General features: G+C 42.5%; 1 protein-coding gene across 8 annotated transcripts in view; it reads right to left on the reverse strand.

The window, feature by feature from the left end:
• Celf2 (CUGBP Elav-like family member 2) overlaps window positions 1–16,313 on the reverse strand; it is a 497,862-nt gene that overhangs the window by 66,221 nt on the left and 415,328 nt on the right. For all 8 annotated transcript variants that reach the window (XM_077802701.1, XM_077802699.1, XM_077802700.1 and 5 more), the window contains 2 exons: window positions 16,016–16,064; window positions 7,733–7,867 (listed from right to left, as the gene is read on the reverse strand). In XM_077802701.1, coding sequence (XP_077658827.1) covers window positions 7,733–7,867; window positions 16,016–16,064 — 184 coding nt within the window. The remainder of the gene's footprint in view (window positions 1–7,732; window positions 7,868–16,015; window positions 16,065–16,313) is intronic.

A 16,313-nucleotide genomic window follows, 5' to 3' on the forward strand; every position in this document is an offset into this window, starting at 1 on the left:
TCTAAAATCAGAGAGACTCGATCTACAATCTAACATACACAAGACAATGCACATTCCTCTGAATGTCTACTGTGAGACCTGCAAAGCTTCCCATGTTAATTTTTACTGTGCTCTTAAATAACTAGAATCTATGGTGCCAGTTCCAGCTTCTTGTAAGCGGCATTGGCCACCATGCAGGTCACTGCTCCAACTACACGGCTCATTGCCCTTTGCACTAATAAAAACACTGCCTTCTGAAATTTACATTTTATTCATCATACACCCTTGGGCTTCTTAGAGAAAAAGACTGTGAAATTAATGCAGATTCAGGCTGATTTTATAATAATACCACAGCACACTAAAGCTAAAGCAATACAGACTTATTTCACTTATGATCTCTAATGACTTTAAAAGTGCATTGATTTTCAGCTTCTTTAGCCTTGCACAGTTTGAACTTAGGTATCAGAGAATAATTTAGTGTTCCACTCAATTTCCTCAAAACATTATTATTATTACTACTTAAAAGATTTCCAAATGAAGCAGATCTAAACACTGAGAGGCTGAAGTCTATTGTCATTTCAGAGTGAATGCATGAAAGCAGAAATCTGGCATCAACAATATGAGATTGTTGCCCCTGTGGCCAATAAGCAAAATAGAACATTCTATATTCAAACAACCAGCAGATTGTTTGGTTTATGTAAATCAATTTGTGAGCCATAAAACATGTTTTCTTCTTTTGCTCTGCATGTGTACCTGGTGAGATTATCAAGTCAATACTGTCGTAGCACCTTTTAATCAAACAGTATTAAGAGAAAGCAGTGCCTGCCCACTACCCCCAACGCACAATGACATCCAGTCATGAAAATAAGTCAATGCATTTTTTTTCCTTTTTTTTTGCATCATACTGTAAAATCATACACAAAAACTCTCTGTACATGGGAAATTCATCTTGCATTCACCTCCCGATTAAGAGGGCCTGAAGAAATCAGAATGAAGTCTACTCGCCATGGATGTGAGCCGTCTCCTAGTTCTCTGACAGGAGAGTACTGATGAAGCTTACTATTTAAACGTGCTGCCTGCACCTAGGCTGACTGCAGCCTTTGTCATCAATAAAAGCAATTTGGTGGCCTTCTCTAAGGCATCTAGACGATGTGGGTAATAGAGTGTGAGACAGATGACAGTACCTCTCCTGGCGTCCATATTGATGCTGAAGGTCTAAAATTATAGTCTCAAATTTACCATCTGTTTCAAAGTAATCTCTCTCCAAAAATGTTATGATCATCACCAACATTATACAGAGGAAATAATGCTAAGATATTTCTCTTTTTCTTTTAACTTCTTGCCTTGAGAGTACAATGGAGGCGAAAGCAAATCATCTAATGGAGACACATTTGAAACCATGCGAAGCCTGGACCAATTCTACTTTTAATAGTCAAAAAGATAGTGACATTTACTTCATTTGCTCTTATTATCCAGGCACATGGGCCAAACTGACAGTTTCCAATTGGAGGTTAAAAATGCATTAAAAACATGTAAAATGTCAACAAGAATCAATAAGGCATAGTTTATGCATTTACCATAATTTCATACAAGCAGAACTTTTGTAAGTAACTTAGTGAGAAAGATAAAGCAATTAGCAGGTCTCAGAAGAAAAGTATTAGCAATAGAACAATAAAATTAAATCTCTACAAACTTGAACCATTGCCCTTTTCTCTATGAAACCTGCAATTAAAAACTTGACTGATGCTTCTCATTATACAATCCTTACCCCATCCAAAAACTGATCTGACAAATCTGATGACTTCTTTAACCTTTTTATTCTATTGGCAGTGGTGCAGTGAGAGGAGCTGTCTCCTTAGGGGCTTCTGTCAAGTTCTGTACTTGTGTGCTCTGCTCAATTACTTAAGAGAAAAAATTACCGTGTCATTTATAAAGTGGGAGTACATGTTGAAAACGCACTCACTATGCCACATTGGACGAAGGGCAACTTCAGAACCAAATGTTTCTTGGAAGAGTGGTTTGTTAACCTTTGTAATTTCACTAAAACAGGAGATCACGGTAGTCCTAGGGATAGAATTTTAATTTTTCTTTCAATACCACTGAAAACACAGTGGTGGCTTTAGGATTAGGCCTCTAATCTGTGGCTTTTTAAGAACAGGGGGTCACGTGAGCTTCTACCATTGTAACTGGCTGCTGGCTTTTTCTCACAAGCTAATTAGATGGTTTTCCATTGGAAAGAAGTAAGTCAAAATTGGTCCTCTCTTCTGGGTGGTGGAAGTTTCTGAGTCTTGAGAGGTTACCACTCTGATCCTGTAGTGCTGGCCCTTAGCTGTTTTGGACTGTTGAGTGTACTAGCTCAGCCATCAATTCCCTAACAACTAAAATGCTGGAGAAATTGGACTGGGGGTAAAAAGTACAAGTTCAAAATAACAAAGCTGCATTTCTTTCTTTCTTTTTTTTTTTTTTTCCTTTTTTTGGTTTGGGTATGAATTTGTGTGAATATGCAATTATTAGAACCTTCTGTATTAGAACCTTCAGATGCACAACAGCAAAAAATAAATAAATAAATAAAATTCACCTATAACTGTGGCCAACCTGTTAATTTACTCTGAAATTACTAATAGGAATGAAAGGAGTTGAATTCCTTTTATTTCGATGAGGTTGCCTTCTTGCTGCTAAAACAGATGGATGATTGACTGGGGAAAGGTTTCACAAAGTAATTTCCTCCTACAGACAGGGTCTAAGGAAAGCACGTAGCCCTGTCACAGAGAAGATTCTGGAACACATCTATTACACTTGTCATTTCAATTGAAAGGGTATCTTAACTCAGGTGTTCTACCCTTTCTTTCAGCTGCAAGAGAATTTTACAGAACTATGAATTCTTGCTCCACACCAAAAAAAAAAAAAAAAAAAAAAGGAAAAAAAAGTACAGTACAGGTACTGTTAAAAACACAAGCAATGTCAGGGCTTCTTGCTTTTTTTTTTTTTTTTGCTACTTCTGTGAAAAAGGTGTGGCAGCCTGCTACATTTCAACTGAAAGAAATATAATTTAAAGTAACTTGTGCAGCAAGGAAGAGATTTTAACCTATGGAAAGGTGTTTATTAATTCTCAGTTGAACAAAGGCATTAATGCAGTCGATTTTTCTTATTGGATCATTGTAGTGGTGGTAGGGTTGACTGAACACATGGTATCAGCATAATAGTGGGACATAAAAATTAGTCCTCTACTGCACCAGCCCCAGTGTTGGGTTAGTTTATTAACACTGGCATGGAGATGTTCTTCATTATGGCACCTCAACCTATTTAATAGCTGGCAAGATCTCATCACTGAGATGAGGTTGGAAGATTGAATTCAGAACAAGATGGCAAAATGCAGTCAATACTCCAGGAAGTATGTGATAAAAAGTTTCCACATATCTGAATGTTTAGGTATTGTGTGGACAGGGCTAACGTAATCAAAACTGAGTCTTCTCCATGTAGATGTTTGGGCAGTCAAAAGCCCTGTCCTAACATCTTGATCAGATACAACAAAAACAGATGAGGATTTAATGGCTAACTCCAGCCTGTGCTCTCCAACATCCCCGCAAATATTGCCAATTCATTTGTCAAGGGTTTTGGCAGGGGAATGTTGGAACACCATAAACACAGCTGGAATATTCTTAAACAAGCAGAAAGTTACCTTAAATGGTAGTGAAGATTTGACTATAGTTTATGGGAATGAAAAATGAAATAAATTTCTTCACTGTCTCCACATTACAGATAATTCAACTGCTACAGTACAGAAAACTTTGTAGGATGTACCTAGACAGCTCATTCTGACTGTAGGATTATGGGTGAGAACATGGATGCGTTAGGAAATCAACATGCTAAGCTGACAATGTCAGACCAATACACTTGTTTAGAAACCGAGTTTTGCTTTTGTGAGCAAACATCTCGTTTGGATTGCCATGGGTGGGCCTGTGGTTTCCTGCTGGTGTTTGCAGTGAAGGTTCCTCGCAGCAGGCCTCGAGAGGTCACGCTGCCATGCACAGGAGTCTGAGTATCATGAAGCTTCCTGAAAGCACCACAAACCATGTTTTCCAAAACAGAAGAAACAGAAGAGAGGGCAGAAAGAATGGGTTACCACCCCCAAGGGGAGATGGGTACTTGGATGTGGGTAGATTGTCTAAAGTGGGGCGGAGTCCTAACCTCGCAGAGGAGCTTCATGTGCTTGGCAGGTGCTCAGTGGTTTTCAAGAAGCAAGTTGCCACCATTTCCTGAGATTACTGCCCTGGAAGGTGGGGTGGGGCTGGGGCTGGTGACCAGAAATGGGACTTTAAAAATAATCTTTCTGTCCAAGGTGTAGATGATAATTATTATTTTTTTTTTTAAAAAAAGACAGTGACTCTAATTTAAGGTCTAGCAGGGTGTGACAGGTACATCTGTGGGCTCTGTTGGTCCTCCATGCTGATGCAGTGAGGATAAGTGTCAGCAAGCCTGGGAAACCTCAGCGTAATGCATACTAGGGAGGAGCTGAGACTACTGATGTGCCCGAAGAAATGACATGGGAACCCATGGGGGAGCCAGTGAGGCTAAATGCTCCCTTTGTTTCCATTGCTACAGTTGAAGTGCGCAAAAGCAGGGAAAGGAGCAACCAACCACTGGGCTGCACCTCACTCTCCTAACCAAATATTCTGATTTAAGAACTTTTTTACTGCGTAGTTTATAACGTGGTTTGATTTCAGGAGGTGCTTTTCAGGGCAGCCAAGCTTGTGTCACTTAATTTTCATTTATTTTCTAAATAGCGGAGCCAGCAATAGACATTGGGAAAAAGAAATGCTGAGCGCCCTTTATCTGCGACACCGTTAATGGGAGGCACTCATCAATATTTGATTGAAAACTGAAATTCTTTAATGAAAGCAAAATAGTAGCAGGAAGAGAATTGTTCTTTTAACAAATACACTGATTCAGGAGCAGGCCCCTGTAACCAGAAGTCCCTGGGTCCTGCTAATTGAAAAAAAGTGCCACTGTCTGTCTTTATATTTCAGAACAAATGGTTATAAATGAGTATTTTCTTTTTTCCATTAGGGAATTCTCATCAGTTCACCAGAAATTATTTTTCCGTTAAAATGAAGGGGGGAGGGGTACTCTCCTCTTTACATCGGGGCCAGCATTTGCATAAAATATTGATGAGTGGGCTCCCACAACTTGTTTCAGAAACAGGCTGCTTCTGGTGTCAAGTGCTGGCTAATCAACCAAATGGCACATCAAATTAGCTAAGTTCTCCTTTTAAATACGTGTGTCCTGCTCTTTCCCATGGAAGTCGTGGCTGCTTTCAAATCCTGTGTGCAGAAAGAGCTAATGTGTGCTCCGGGAGCTCTCGATGCCATGGGGCAGCAGTGCTGATCATTCCTGTCCCCACAGGACAGAGGGACACAGTGACATGGGAGCCAGGTGAAATGGGCCGAGCTGAGTAGAACCCAGCACTTCAGCTCCTAGCTATCTACTAAGCCACCACCCCAGTGAGGCCACCACCCCAGCGAGCAGTGACTCCCTACAAGAGGAGCAGGGCAGAGATTTTCCTGCTATCATTAATAACACATGGGAAACTGAGGAATAGAGCTAGGAAAAGGAATCAACTAAGGTCACCTGTCATGTCAGACTGGAACTTGGGGTCAGTGAGCTCTAAGCTTCCATAATTCTCACTATGATTACTTTAAGGGCCTCCTTTTTTGTCCTTTCTCCATGTTTTATACATTGGGGAATGAAAAATGCAACTTTGCTAACATGGGACTGAGAATAACAGCAGCAGGGGCTAGGGATTCCAATTAAACCAGCAGCCAAAAGAGGATCACAAAAACGTCATCATGTCTTTCCTACAACCTTCCTCCCTCACTTGGCTACACTGTCTCTTCATAGTGTATTCTTTTTATTTTGATTTATTCTTTTTGGTGTTGGGAATTGAAACCAGGGGTGCTTAACCACTGAGCAACATTCCCTAGCCCTTTTCAAATCTTTTATTTAGAGACATGATCTAGCTGAGTTTCTTAGGGCCTTGTTAAGATGCTGAGGCCAGCTTTGAAATTGCAAATCTCCTGCCTCAGCCTCCCAAGTTGCTGGGATTATAGGCATGTGCCACTGTGCCAGGCCTCATGGTATTGTCTGCCTGAGTGTGTGGATGGAGATGTTTACATAAACAAAATGACAGCAGGACAATCCGATAGCCAGGTGTGATAAGAGTTGGCCTGGCCAGGATGGCACTCCTGATGACCTGTGTCTATCACAACGAAGGACAATTCTGGTTGACAGTGGCAGCAGCACAGGTACAGAGGAGCCTCAGGCACTGGATCTGCCATTTAGGTATTCTACTTAATATCCTGTTCAACTTTTAGAAAATCACTTCTTTGAAGCGAGGGTTAAATAACCAGCATTTCAGAAGTGTCAGAGAATGCTAAACTGCGATTTCCTTGCTGCCCTTTTTGATCCCCCCACTTTAAGCCACTTTGCAAAGAAAATTCAGGAATCCAAATCTGGGTTCTGCTCTGCCTCCTCTGAGTTTTCCTCTAGACTACCTCCATTTTGGGGCTCTGGAGGTAGATGTAAGTAGAACTTTTGTTCTCTGGGCCTTCAATTCTCAATTCTAGCAGCTGACATCATGAAGCATTATGTCAAAAAACAAAACAAAACAAAACAAAACCCAAAAAACCCAAATGTTCTTCCTCGCTTGGTGCTTGAATTAGGTAAAACTATTGAGATGGGGAAACATTGGCACCTTGATACTTACGGCCCAACTTTTTCTTTCTGCATGTGGCTTGGGTGCTACTGATGGCCCAGAACCAGAACTTGAAAATGAACACAGTTCCTAATGTGCCCGATGGAAACTGCACTGGGAACTGCGCTAAGAAGAGAAGGAAAACCTCCCCATGTTTCAAAAAATGTGGATTTCTTAAAAAAAAAAAACAAACCTGAAAAATGTTTTGCACATAGGTTTCCACTTCAGATTGGTCTGAAAACTGCAGTCAGACAACTGTTAACACTCATGTCAACCGTCGTGTGTGGTTGAGGGAAGGAGGTTTGTGTGGTCTTGTCAAGGAGGAGGCAGACATGGGAAGAGAACGGCCAATTCCAGCTATTTTCTAGAGTTGCTGAAAAAACACTGGTCTTCATCCTGGCTCCCAGCCACAACTTTTGCTTCCATCATGGTAGCAAAGGAGAGCCAACAATCTTCTTCAGGGCAGGCATTTTTCTGTCCTGGGCTGGGGACTCCAGGGACTTCACTCTTTGAACCTTGGACAGACCCAGTTACACGGAGCCCGTATCTGTCCTGCCCTGCACATGAGCCGTGACACTGCTTCTTGGCTTGGATGGCTGATAAGAGGAACATCCCCTTACGGTTTCCTTCAGGCACAGGCAGACAGCCAGAAGACTAAGGCGGAAACACACAAAGCCGTTCTCACCCTCCACATCTCCTCACCCCTCAAAATCTACTTCAATTTGAGGTTGAAAAGGGATGTGCAGTAACAGGGCAGCCCGTCAGCTTCCCCTGTGACAGTGGTGACCTGAGCTAATATGCTGGCACTCAGACCTTCTCTACCTGGGAAGTACAAGGTGATCACTTCAGCTACTGTGAAAAAGTTCAGGCTGGATAACTTCATCACATGGGACGTATTACACAGTGACCTCCTGCTGAACGCGGTGCCTACATCTATCTTGACTGTGACACAGAGCTCCAATTAGCACTTAAGGAAAGAGGCTTCATACAAGGCACACTCACCTCGACTCAGCCCGTCGGGTCCCCGGAGAATCCGGCATTCTTCGATCTGGCCAAATGGAGAAAACATCACTCTGATATCGTTCTCATTACATTTCTTCGAAACCATTCCTATGAACAGTTTTCTGTCTTCCACGGCTAGGAGATGAAAATAATGAATGAGAAAAGCCCACTTCATCTTTTTTTCTTGTAATCAATGCTTTGCTACTACAGCAAACCAGGACCCTGCCAGGCGAGATGGATCACAGTCCTAAGGCTAAGTCGGAACCCCAGCTTGTCTTCTTTCTCCACCCTGCACCTCATCCCGCCTGTCCCTTCACCTTGCCCTCCCAAATGCTTCACCTCTCTGCAAGCCTGCTCTTGCTAATACAGACATCTTCTTAGGGCTCAGAACCCTGGGAGGTCCCTTTCACAAACACCAGGTGTTGGCTAGGATTATGATGTAACTGCTAAATGCCACGCATTTCACAGAGTTTTTGGATGCAGATTTTAGTTTGGGGTTTTTGTAGATGTTCTTTTAACTCTAATGACAGGGAAAGATAAAGTTCAGGAGAGGGAAAACAGTAGGAGCAAATGATGTGATCAATAAATGGAACTTCATCAACAAAGACTCTAAAGGGAAGAAAACATTCTTTCTCCCCTGTTCCTAAAACCTTAGTCCTCACTGATGTGGAGAGGAATAAGAGATCCTAGAGTCCTGCTTCTCTGCAGACTGGGACAGTCTAGCCCATGGCTGTGGAGCGCTGACTAGGTTCCACACCTGGGTCCCAGCAGCCATTCTAGCAAGGAGAGAAAAGAACGGGCAACTGCTACCTGAGAATCACCTTGATGGTCCACGATGGGGTGAAACCTTGAGAAAAGAAGGAGGAGAAAGGACTGCCACTATTCCAGCCACTTGAAAGAAGGATTCTTGAAGGACAGAGAGATGCATTTGGGGATCATGACAAGATGTGCAAATGGGAATGTGACGAGGGAAAGATGAGGCAAGTTTTACTTTAGATGATCTGGGAAATTTTCCTGAAAATCTCCACGCTTGTCCTCAGGACATGTGACTTACATTTAGCCTGAAAGGCAGGGTTATAACTCATTTCAGGACAGTGCGTGGAGGCTTTTTTAGGAGACAGACCTTTTTTTAAGGGCATCATAGAAGCCTGTGGGGAGAAGTCCTGCTTATTTTCCATTGTTTCATTTCAATTAAAAAAAAGAAGAAGAAGAAGAAGAATGAAAAAAGGCTGGCCAGTCACCCTCAGACCACGGAGAACCCTGGCCTAGGGGAAGGGTGCTGTTCCAAGGTGCTGTGCACAAACCTCTGTTCTGAACCAGAGCCATAACTACATCACTGCTATTCAATTGGCTTTTATTTCTGTTTTTTTTTTTTTTTTTTTTTTTATAGTTCTTACCTGGACAGTATCTCATTTTCACTTAACCAATAAATATTTACGCTAGACTTATGGGGGCCGGCTGCTTCTGGAACACAAGTTAAAATTCATGGTGTGGTCCCTGGGGAGGTCTGTTCATGGGACAGTGGTGTAACTTGGTGGGCCACGCTGAAGCTGCTCTCTCTGGCTGAACCCTCAGCAGTGACCCAGAAGTCCCACAATTGTGCTGTCCAGTACTCAGCTAAAGGTACGTGTGACCACAAGGGCCCTTTAAAGGGGGCTAGTGTTATCGAGGAAAGGTTGATTGAAGTTTAAAAGCCCCACGTAACTACTATAACTCTGGTGAACCTAGACCCTAAATGAGACAGCTACATGTTCTTTGTCACAGAATCCCAGACTGGAAACAGGAGACCCGAGAGACATTTTGTCTTGTCCATCTCTGAGACAGATCCCTGAGGCCTTGGCAGGAGGAAGGGTCTTGCCTAGGGTCAGTCCACTCTGGACCACAACCCAGTTTCCTACTCCCAGCCCAGTGTCCTCTTCCCTCTCCTGTGTTTCTTCTAAGCTCAGAGGGAGCAGATAAGATTTAAGGAGAACATCAGTGGCTGTGACTGGGAGACAAAGGTTCTAGTTCCAGTGCTGCCCTTAAACCTGATGTGCAACCTTGGAGACCTTGGGGACTACCTGACTTCTAGGACCTCAGTCCTGTCATTCATAAGATGAAGGTTTATACGCTATTCTTTTTCCTAAGCATTGTAGAGAATGCCTTCTCTGTAGCTCATGTCTCCTTTGCACCTCAAACATGAGCAATGAACATGATGGCCCAGCTATATGCTTGGACTGACAGAAGCATTTGGGCTGGGGATGATGGCGACACCAGAGTGGTATGCAGAATCCCTTCCACCTAGACTCTCCGTATCTGTGATAGCTCCTAAGATAACTGAGAAATGTTAGGGTTCTTTGAAGGTCCATTCAAACTGGATCCCGAGAAGCACAGGCAGGGTCTGCCTAAACTAGCAGGGGCTGGGAGAATAAGGTACTGAGACAGTACTAAGAGACTGTCTTTGAGGTGGATGGAGGAAAGCAGCCTGACTTAAGTACAATAACACTGGCTCCAGCTTCATCTGAAGAGGAGGTACTCAAGGGATGGGAAGCATAGGACAGTCAAAGTTCATTGCTCATGTTGGAGATGCAAAGGAGACATGAGCTACAGAGGTGACGGGTTCTGATTCTTGGGAGAGAGGCTGTTTACAACCTGACTCCCCTTATTTAGATAAAAATTTTCAAGTGAAATACTTTTTTCTACCTTTATAGTAAGTGAAGTACCAGTGGTCTACTGTGAACTGGCAAAAGCCAAGTAGCCGAGGGCAAGCTAAGCTTTAGAAACACCATATGCTCCACAGGAGCTTTCTTTATGAAGGAGACTTTGTAGGCTCCAAGGTCAGCATGCTATGATGCCTGGACTCCTTCACACATGAGGACTGTGGCCATGTAGGACGTGCTTGAGGAGATGGGTAGAACTGGCTGAAATGGGGCAGAGGAGGGAGGGAAAGACTTCTAGTTTGCAGTTCTTACTACTTCTTCCCTCTCACCTCTGGACTCTCATTTCCATGAAACTATGCCTAGTGTCTTCATGAGAATTAAAACAAACAAAAGTCCTGATGTATTTCTTCTTACCTTAAAGAATCTGATTTTTAGTTCTTTTACACAAAAACAAATGAAAAATTCTCATTTGGTCCCTGGTTTGACTGGTAAGCCTATAACTGTGGAGTTTAACTAAAATAATTCACAGGTTTGAGCTCCAGGGTGATGTTGTAGTAAATTAAACATGCAGCTCCTAAGCTAAAACTGATTTTTTTCTAAGATGAATATTAAGAATATGGAAAGCACTTATGAGGGATTCCTAACTTCCCAACCATCACTAAGGATAAACTCAGCCAGGCAGTGAGAAGGAAAACAAGTCTAATTTTAAAAAACAAGTACTGGGCTAATTTGTGGCTCAGTGGTAGAACACTTGCCTAGCATGTGTGAGGCCTCGGATTGGTGGGGGGAAAGGAAACCCACATCATCCCATATATATGCTAATCTAAAGGCTAAATTCCTTCTCTGCACCAGGTGGGCTCACAAAAGAAGCTGGACATTCACCATCTTCTAGTTGCCCAAGTTGCTCTGGGCTTTTCACAGTTGGGTCACTGTATGCTTTAATAGATAAATGGCTATGACCAATTATATTCTGCTTTCCTCTCCACTGAGTTTTTCCAGTTTTCCAGGAAAAATGTATTCATAAAATTAATTCCCAGGATTCCCATTCTAAAGATCCCTAACAGCTTTGTAAACATTTTAAATAAGCATAAATATCTTGAATTCACTTAAATTTTTCATCGTTTTTTTGATGACTTTGCTGGTGAGTTTTTCCTAAATATTCATGGGCAGTAAGTGTCTCAATTATTTCTTTTAATCTATTAGGATATGGATTACTTAACTGAACCTACTGTATTTGCAATAGTCTGCCAGGTATTTTAGGGGAATTAAAAGGGGGGAAAAAAAAACCCAAAACAATGAAAAGGTAAGTTCCCTGCCCCTAGGGGAAAAGTTATTTCCTCTAGGACAGCCACTGAAGGAGCACAGGGACATATCTCTAGGTATCGGGGGCTCCATCACCCCTAACAATGGCAGAAGGAAGGGTTCCACACCAGTGGTCACCTGGAAGTACTTCTCCATGGCATAGTGAGAAAGGGTTAACATTTTAAGTATAAGGGTGACTTTTTAAAGTTAGGGGAATAGAAACTTCATTTAAAAAAAAAAATCTCTAATTGTAAGTCTGTGCTAACACCCTGGTGCACAATCTGTCAAAGTCACACCTGGATTCGGGGCTGCCTGAATTAATTAACAACTTTTCAATGTGTTAGTGCTAACATATGGCATTTAATTACTGCCTCCAAATCTGTGAGTCTCTCCACTTTGAATTTCAAAATTATTTCTTCATCTTCCAGTAAAATCAGAAAGTAACTGGACGGAAGACCCCTGTGATCCTGTTTTTGATGGAGGCTTTCGGGTCTTTACCCTTCCCCGACAATATTTAGTTATCTGGACTCCTCCGGCTGGCTTTAAACTGGATGCACAGATACTGGAGGTTTGGGAGGCCTTGAGAAAAAGAGACAGTGGTCTTAAATGGTTATTTCTGGATCCTAGGCCTCAAGGACCCTTGACAAGTCGTGAGGTTGGAAGGTTAAAGCAGGGTGGATTTAGATGCTCTGTCTGCTGAGTGGTAACAATCCTGTTCTCAAAGAAGCACGGCCCAAGTCAACACTGGCTCCAGTCAGAGACCCAGGCATGGGACCTGAGGCAACCTCCATGCTCCTTCATCCCTCACTGTGAGACTGGCTTTAGCAACTGCATTAAAGTCTTGCACAGCTGGTACCATCTACTGTACAGCAAGACAGGAGTCAAAGCTGGATGATATATATATATAGTTGTATAGGTGGCTCACAGAAACAGTAATTATGTTTGTGCTAAATCCACACCCTCCTCAAATCCACACCCATCACTCAGATTTCTTCAATGAAAATAAAACAAAAATGAAGAAACAGCAAAAAAGTTGGAGTCTACTGATAATTGGATATTTCAATGTGCTCTTCTTAATGGTCCCAACACCTTTTTTAGAATTGGATTTTTGCTTTTCTTTTGGACACCTGGCACAGTAGAAGCACACGGGTGGAAGCAAAATGTGGTGAGTTTGTAAGAATGTGCTAGAGGCTGCAGCTTAAATCAGAGCCAACTGAGAGAGCGGCTACAGGAAGCCCTGGAGATTTAGGAATCTGTTCAGTAGAATCTGGAAGTATTAGGGCTGATCCAAGGTCAACCTAACATTTCTGGGCTCACCACAGAGGGTTTCCCTTTATCAGAATCTCTAGATGGATATGGGCTTCAAAGGGTGATTGCTTTCTGGAATTCATTTGTCCATCACTAATTGATCTGTGATTAGCAGCCCTTTCTTGCTCAGCAAATAACAAAGTTTCAGAAATCTGAACACAGATAATGAAGACAGTAACTGTCTAACTGTGATGAGTCCTTTGTGCTGTGCATAAATGTCAGCAAACTCAATAAAAGTGCAATTAGAGCTCGTTATACTTCTTTCACAGCTACAGGAGCTATTTAGAGCATCCGAGCCAAAGAAATCTTTGTGCTCTTTGAGCTTTTCAAACTATGCTTACCTGTCAAAAATGCCTTGTGGAATCAGAAAGTGCTGCAGCTTTTATCACTTGCTTTAGAAAATTATACATTTCTTCTGATTCCTAAATCAGAGCCAAAGGGAATCATGAAACCTGTTCATGTGTGTACAAGGTGTGGTTCCATTTGAGCCTCTGTAAGGCGGAACCCTTTAAATGTAGCTTTCAGTTCATTTATATCTTTTGGCTTTTCTGACTAGAAATTCAGAAAATGGAGATCATCCTACAAAGCAAAGGGAGAACTGGTTCCACTGCAAGGTTTGGGGGGTTCTTGTTTTATATACCATGTGGGATGAATGGCCTAAGTTTAGACATGTCAGCTGCTGTCACTTAGAACACACCAAAACATCTCCCTTGGCTAGTGGAATTATGCTGAATATTCACCATGTGCCAGGTATTCTGCTAAGATTTTTGTAGATGTCAATTTGGGTAACTACCAATCATTAAGTCAGGCATGACCCAAGAGTTCATACTTCATTCTGGTGAAGCCGTTGAGGCAGAGTGAAGTCAAGTGTCTTGCCCAAGAACATGGCTAGTGATCGCAGAGCCAGGAGTCGAACTCAGACTTCTGGAAACAGTTCTTGCCTGCTACCCTAATGCTGCTTCTCAACGAGGGACACTTTCAGGTACTTTCTTAACCTAGCAGTAACGGTGCCTAGTGTTCCTTGGCTTTTGAGATCACATAAAACTGGAGGCACCTATAACATGCTGGTTTTATTCTGTTGCTGTGGTTCTAGAACCAAAGCAAACATTATTCCCTGTGTCCAGAGTAGCCACCTCACAGCTAGAGCAACAAAACACTCAGAACTCCAGGCAGCTTGTCAGTGGACAGGAATCCTCAGTCAGGTTGTGCACAGGCACAGCGGAAAGTACAGAAGAAGCTGCTTCATGTTGTCATGAATACAACCCCAGGCTCAGAAGTAAAGCAGATCCTTTCTCAGAGACTTTCATTCCATGGCCCTTGTCCTGACATAGTTTAGAAAATAATGGGGCCAAAGGACAGGGACCATCTCTTGGGGGCCAGAAGTTCTGAGAAGACCAGCTCTGAGGGGATTCATCCCACAAACTCAAGATTCATCTCTCCAGTTTGCCAGTAAAGACAGCAAGCTTTGGGCAGGTCCCTTGGGGCAAAGGAACTCCCAGGAATCCACACAGAAAAAGGCCTTCTATGTAGGTACCATGTTCAGCCAAGAGCCATATAAAGCCAGGGGTATCTCCAGGATAATAATAATTAGCATTTTATGGAAGGGATCTATCACCAGGAATGTTACAAATATTTCACTTGAGTCTCTGGAAGGAGGGGGTTGGAATCCAACCTATGTGAGCTCGTTACCACCGTTCTCATTGTATGAATGAGGAGATTCAAAGTGCCATGTACTTGAACCAGTAGACCAAATGCATATTCCGTAAGGTCAGGGACACAGTCTCTTGAAGTCGTCTCTTCTTCAAACTCACTGCTGCACCCTCTGCCCCTAGCAACACGCCCAGCACAAAGAAAGTGGTCAAGGGATAACTGCTGAGTGAGGAAATGGAGCGACTTGATCATGGTCTCCAAGCAAAGCAGCATCAGGGCTCAGACCTCTGGCACTAAGGGCCATGGCCATGGCTGAAGCAGTACAGGAAGATAAAGGGAATGCACACTACTCAAAGCACAGGGCTCAGAAGACAGTGGGTGGAGGCACTTGAGTCCGCTCCCCAAGAGGGGGGAAGCTGGGACAAACCAAGGGCTGGGCGGTATCACATGGAGACTTGGAAGCTCCTTCAAAACTTTCTATTCTGTGAAGAAGCCAGAAAATGGATGTGCTACAATTAGCAAAAAAATACCTTGTGGAGAGATTTAGAGCCCAATCATAATTTACATTTGCAGATATGTAGATCTCTAAGTGCGTGGCTTCTGCCCTGATTACTAATTAATGAGGTACAAAACTGGCTGGTGGAAGGAAACGGTGCTGATTATGTCAGTCTTGTGGGACAGAGGAGCTCTGTGGTCTAAGAAGGTAGATGATTCTTTTAACATACATTTCAGTAAATTAAAAGAACAAAACAGGGACAGAAGGTTTGTAGAAATGGAAGCAAAAACTTAAGACAGAAATGTGGGCTATCAACCCTCCAGGGTCTTGGAGAGGCAAATCCCAATTATTCATGAATCTCATCAAATGCATATATATTTTTTTAACTTTTATTTAATCAGCAGACAGAATTCTGCTGCAAATGTATTGGTATAATTTAGAGAAGACTGCAATAAGATAGTTAAAGAAGAACAAATGGAAAAGACAAAAAAAAAAACCCATAAAAAAGTTGCCTAATTTTTAATGGGCAATTCCTTCCCCACTCACGCCATCTGCCACCCATTGGGCTCCCTGTGTTTCATTGGGAAAGATACTGAGTAAGTGCCAAATGCCACAAAACCATCACAAAGGGCATGCCCCCAAGCAGAAGGACACGGAGAACCACCCCTTATAGCAAAATTGCAGAAGTCTTTACAACAGAGATAAATAAGATTAGGAACTGGAGTGTGCATTGCTCCAGATGTGCTGACCACCGTGGAAGTCTCCCAGAGCAATGAGCTCCACCTTCCCGAGGAATAAAGCTGCTGGGACTGGCTCCTCCCTTCCCCATCTGACTTTTTAACTTAAAGAAGCAGACATTATTAAAGGAAACAGTTGGTTACCACCTACCGTTTGACTTTTCACTATCTGCAGGTTTCATCTGAATGGGATGATGCATCTAAAAATACAAAAGTGAGAAAGTAAAGACAGATTGAACAACTGTAAAAGCAGTCTACAACATCTGATACGATTCAACTTCATTATTATTTTTTTAAATTTAAAAAAAAAATTTGGACACAACACAATGCCTTTATTTATTTATTTTTATGTGGTGCTAAGGATCGAACCTGGGTCCTGCCCATGCTAGGCAAGCGCTCTACCACTGAGCCACAATCCCAGCCCTCAACTTCATTACTGATACCTTGCT

This window comes from Urocitellus parryii, chromosome 9 (assembly GCF_045843805.1).
Source record: "Urocitellus parryii isolate mUroPar1 chromosome 9, mUroPar1.hap1, whole genome shotgun sequence".
Lineage (NCBI taxonomy): Eukaryota > Metazoa > Chordata > Mammalia > Rodentia > Sciuridae > Urocitellus > Urocitellus parryii.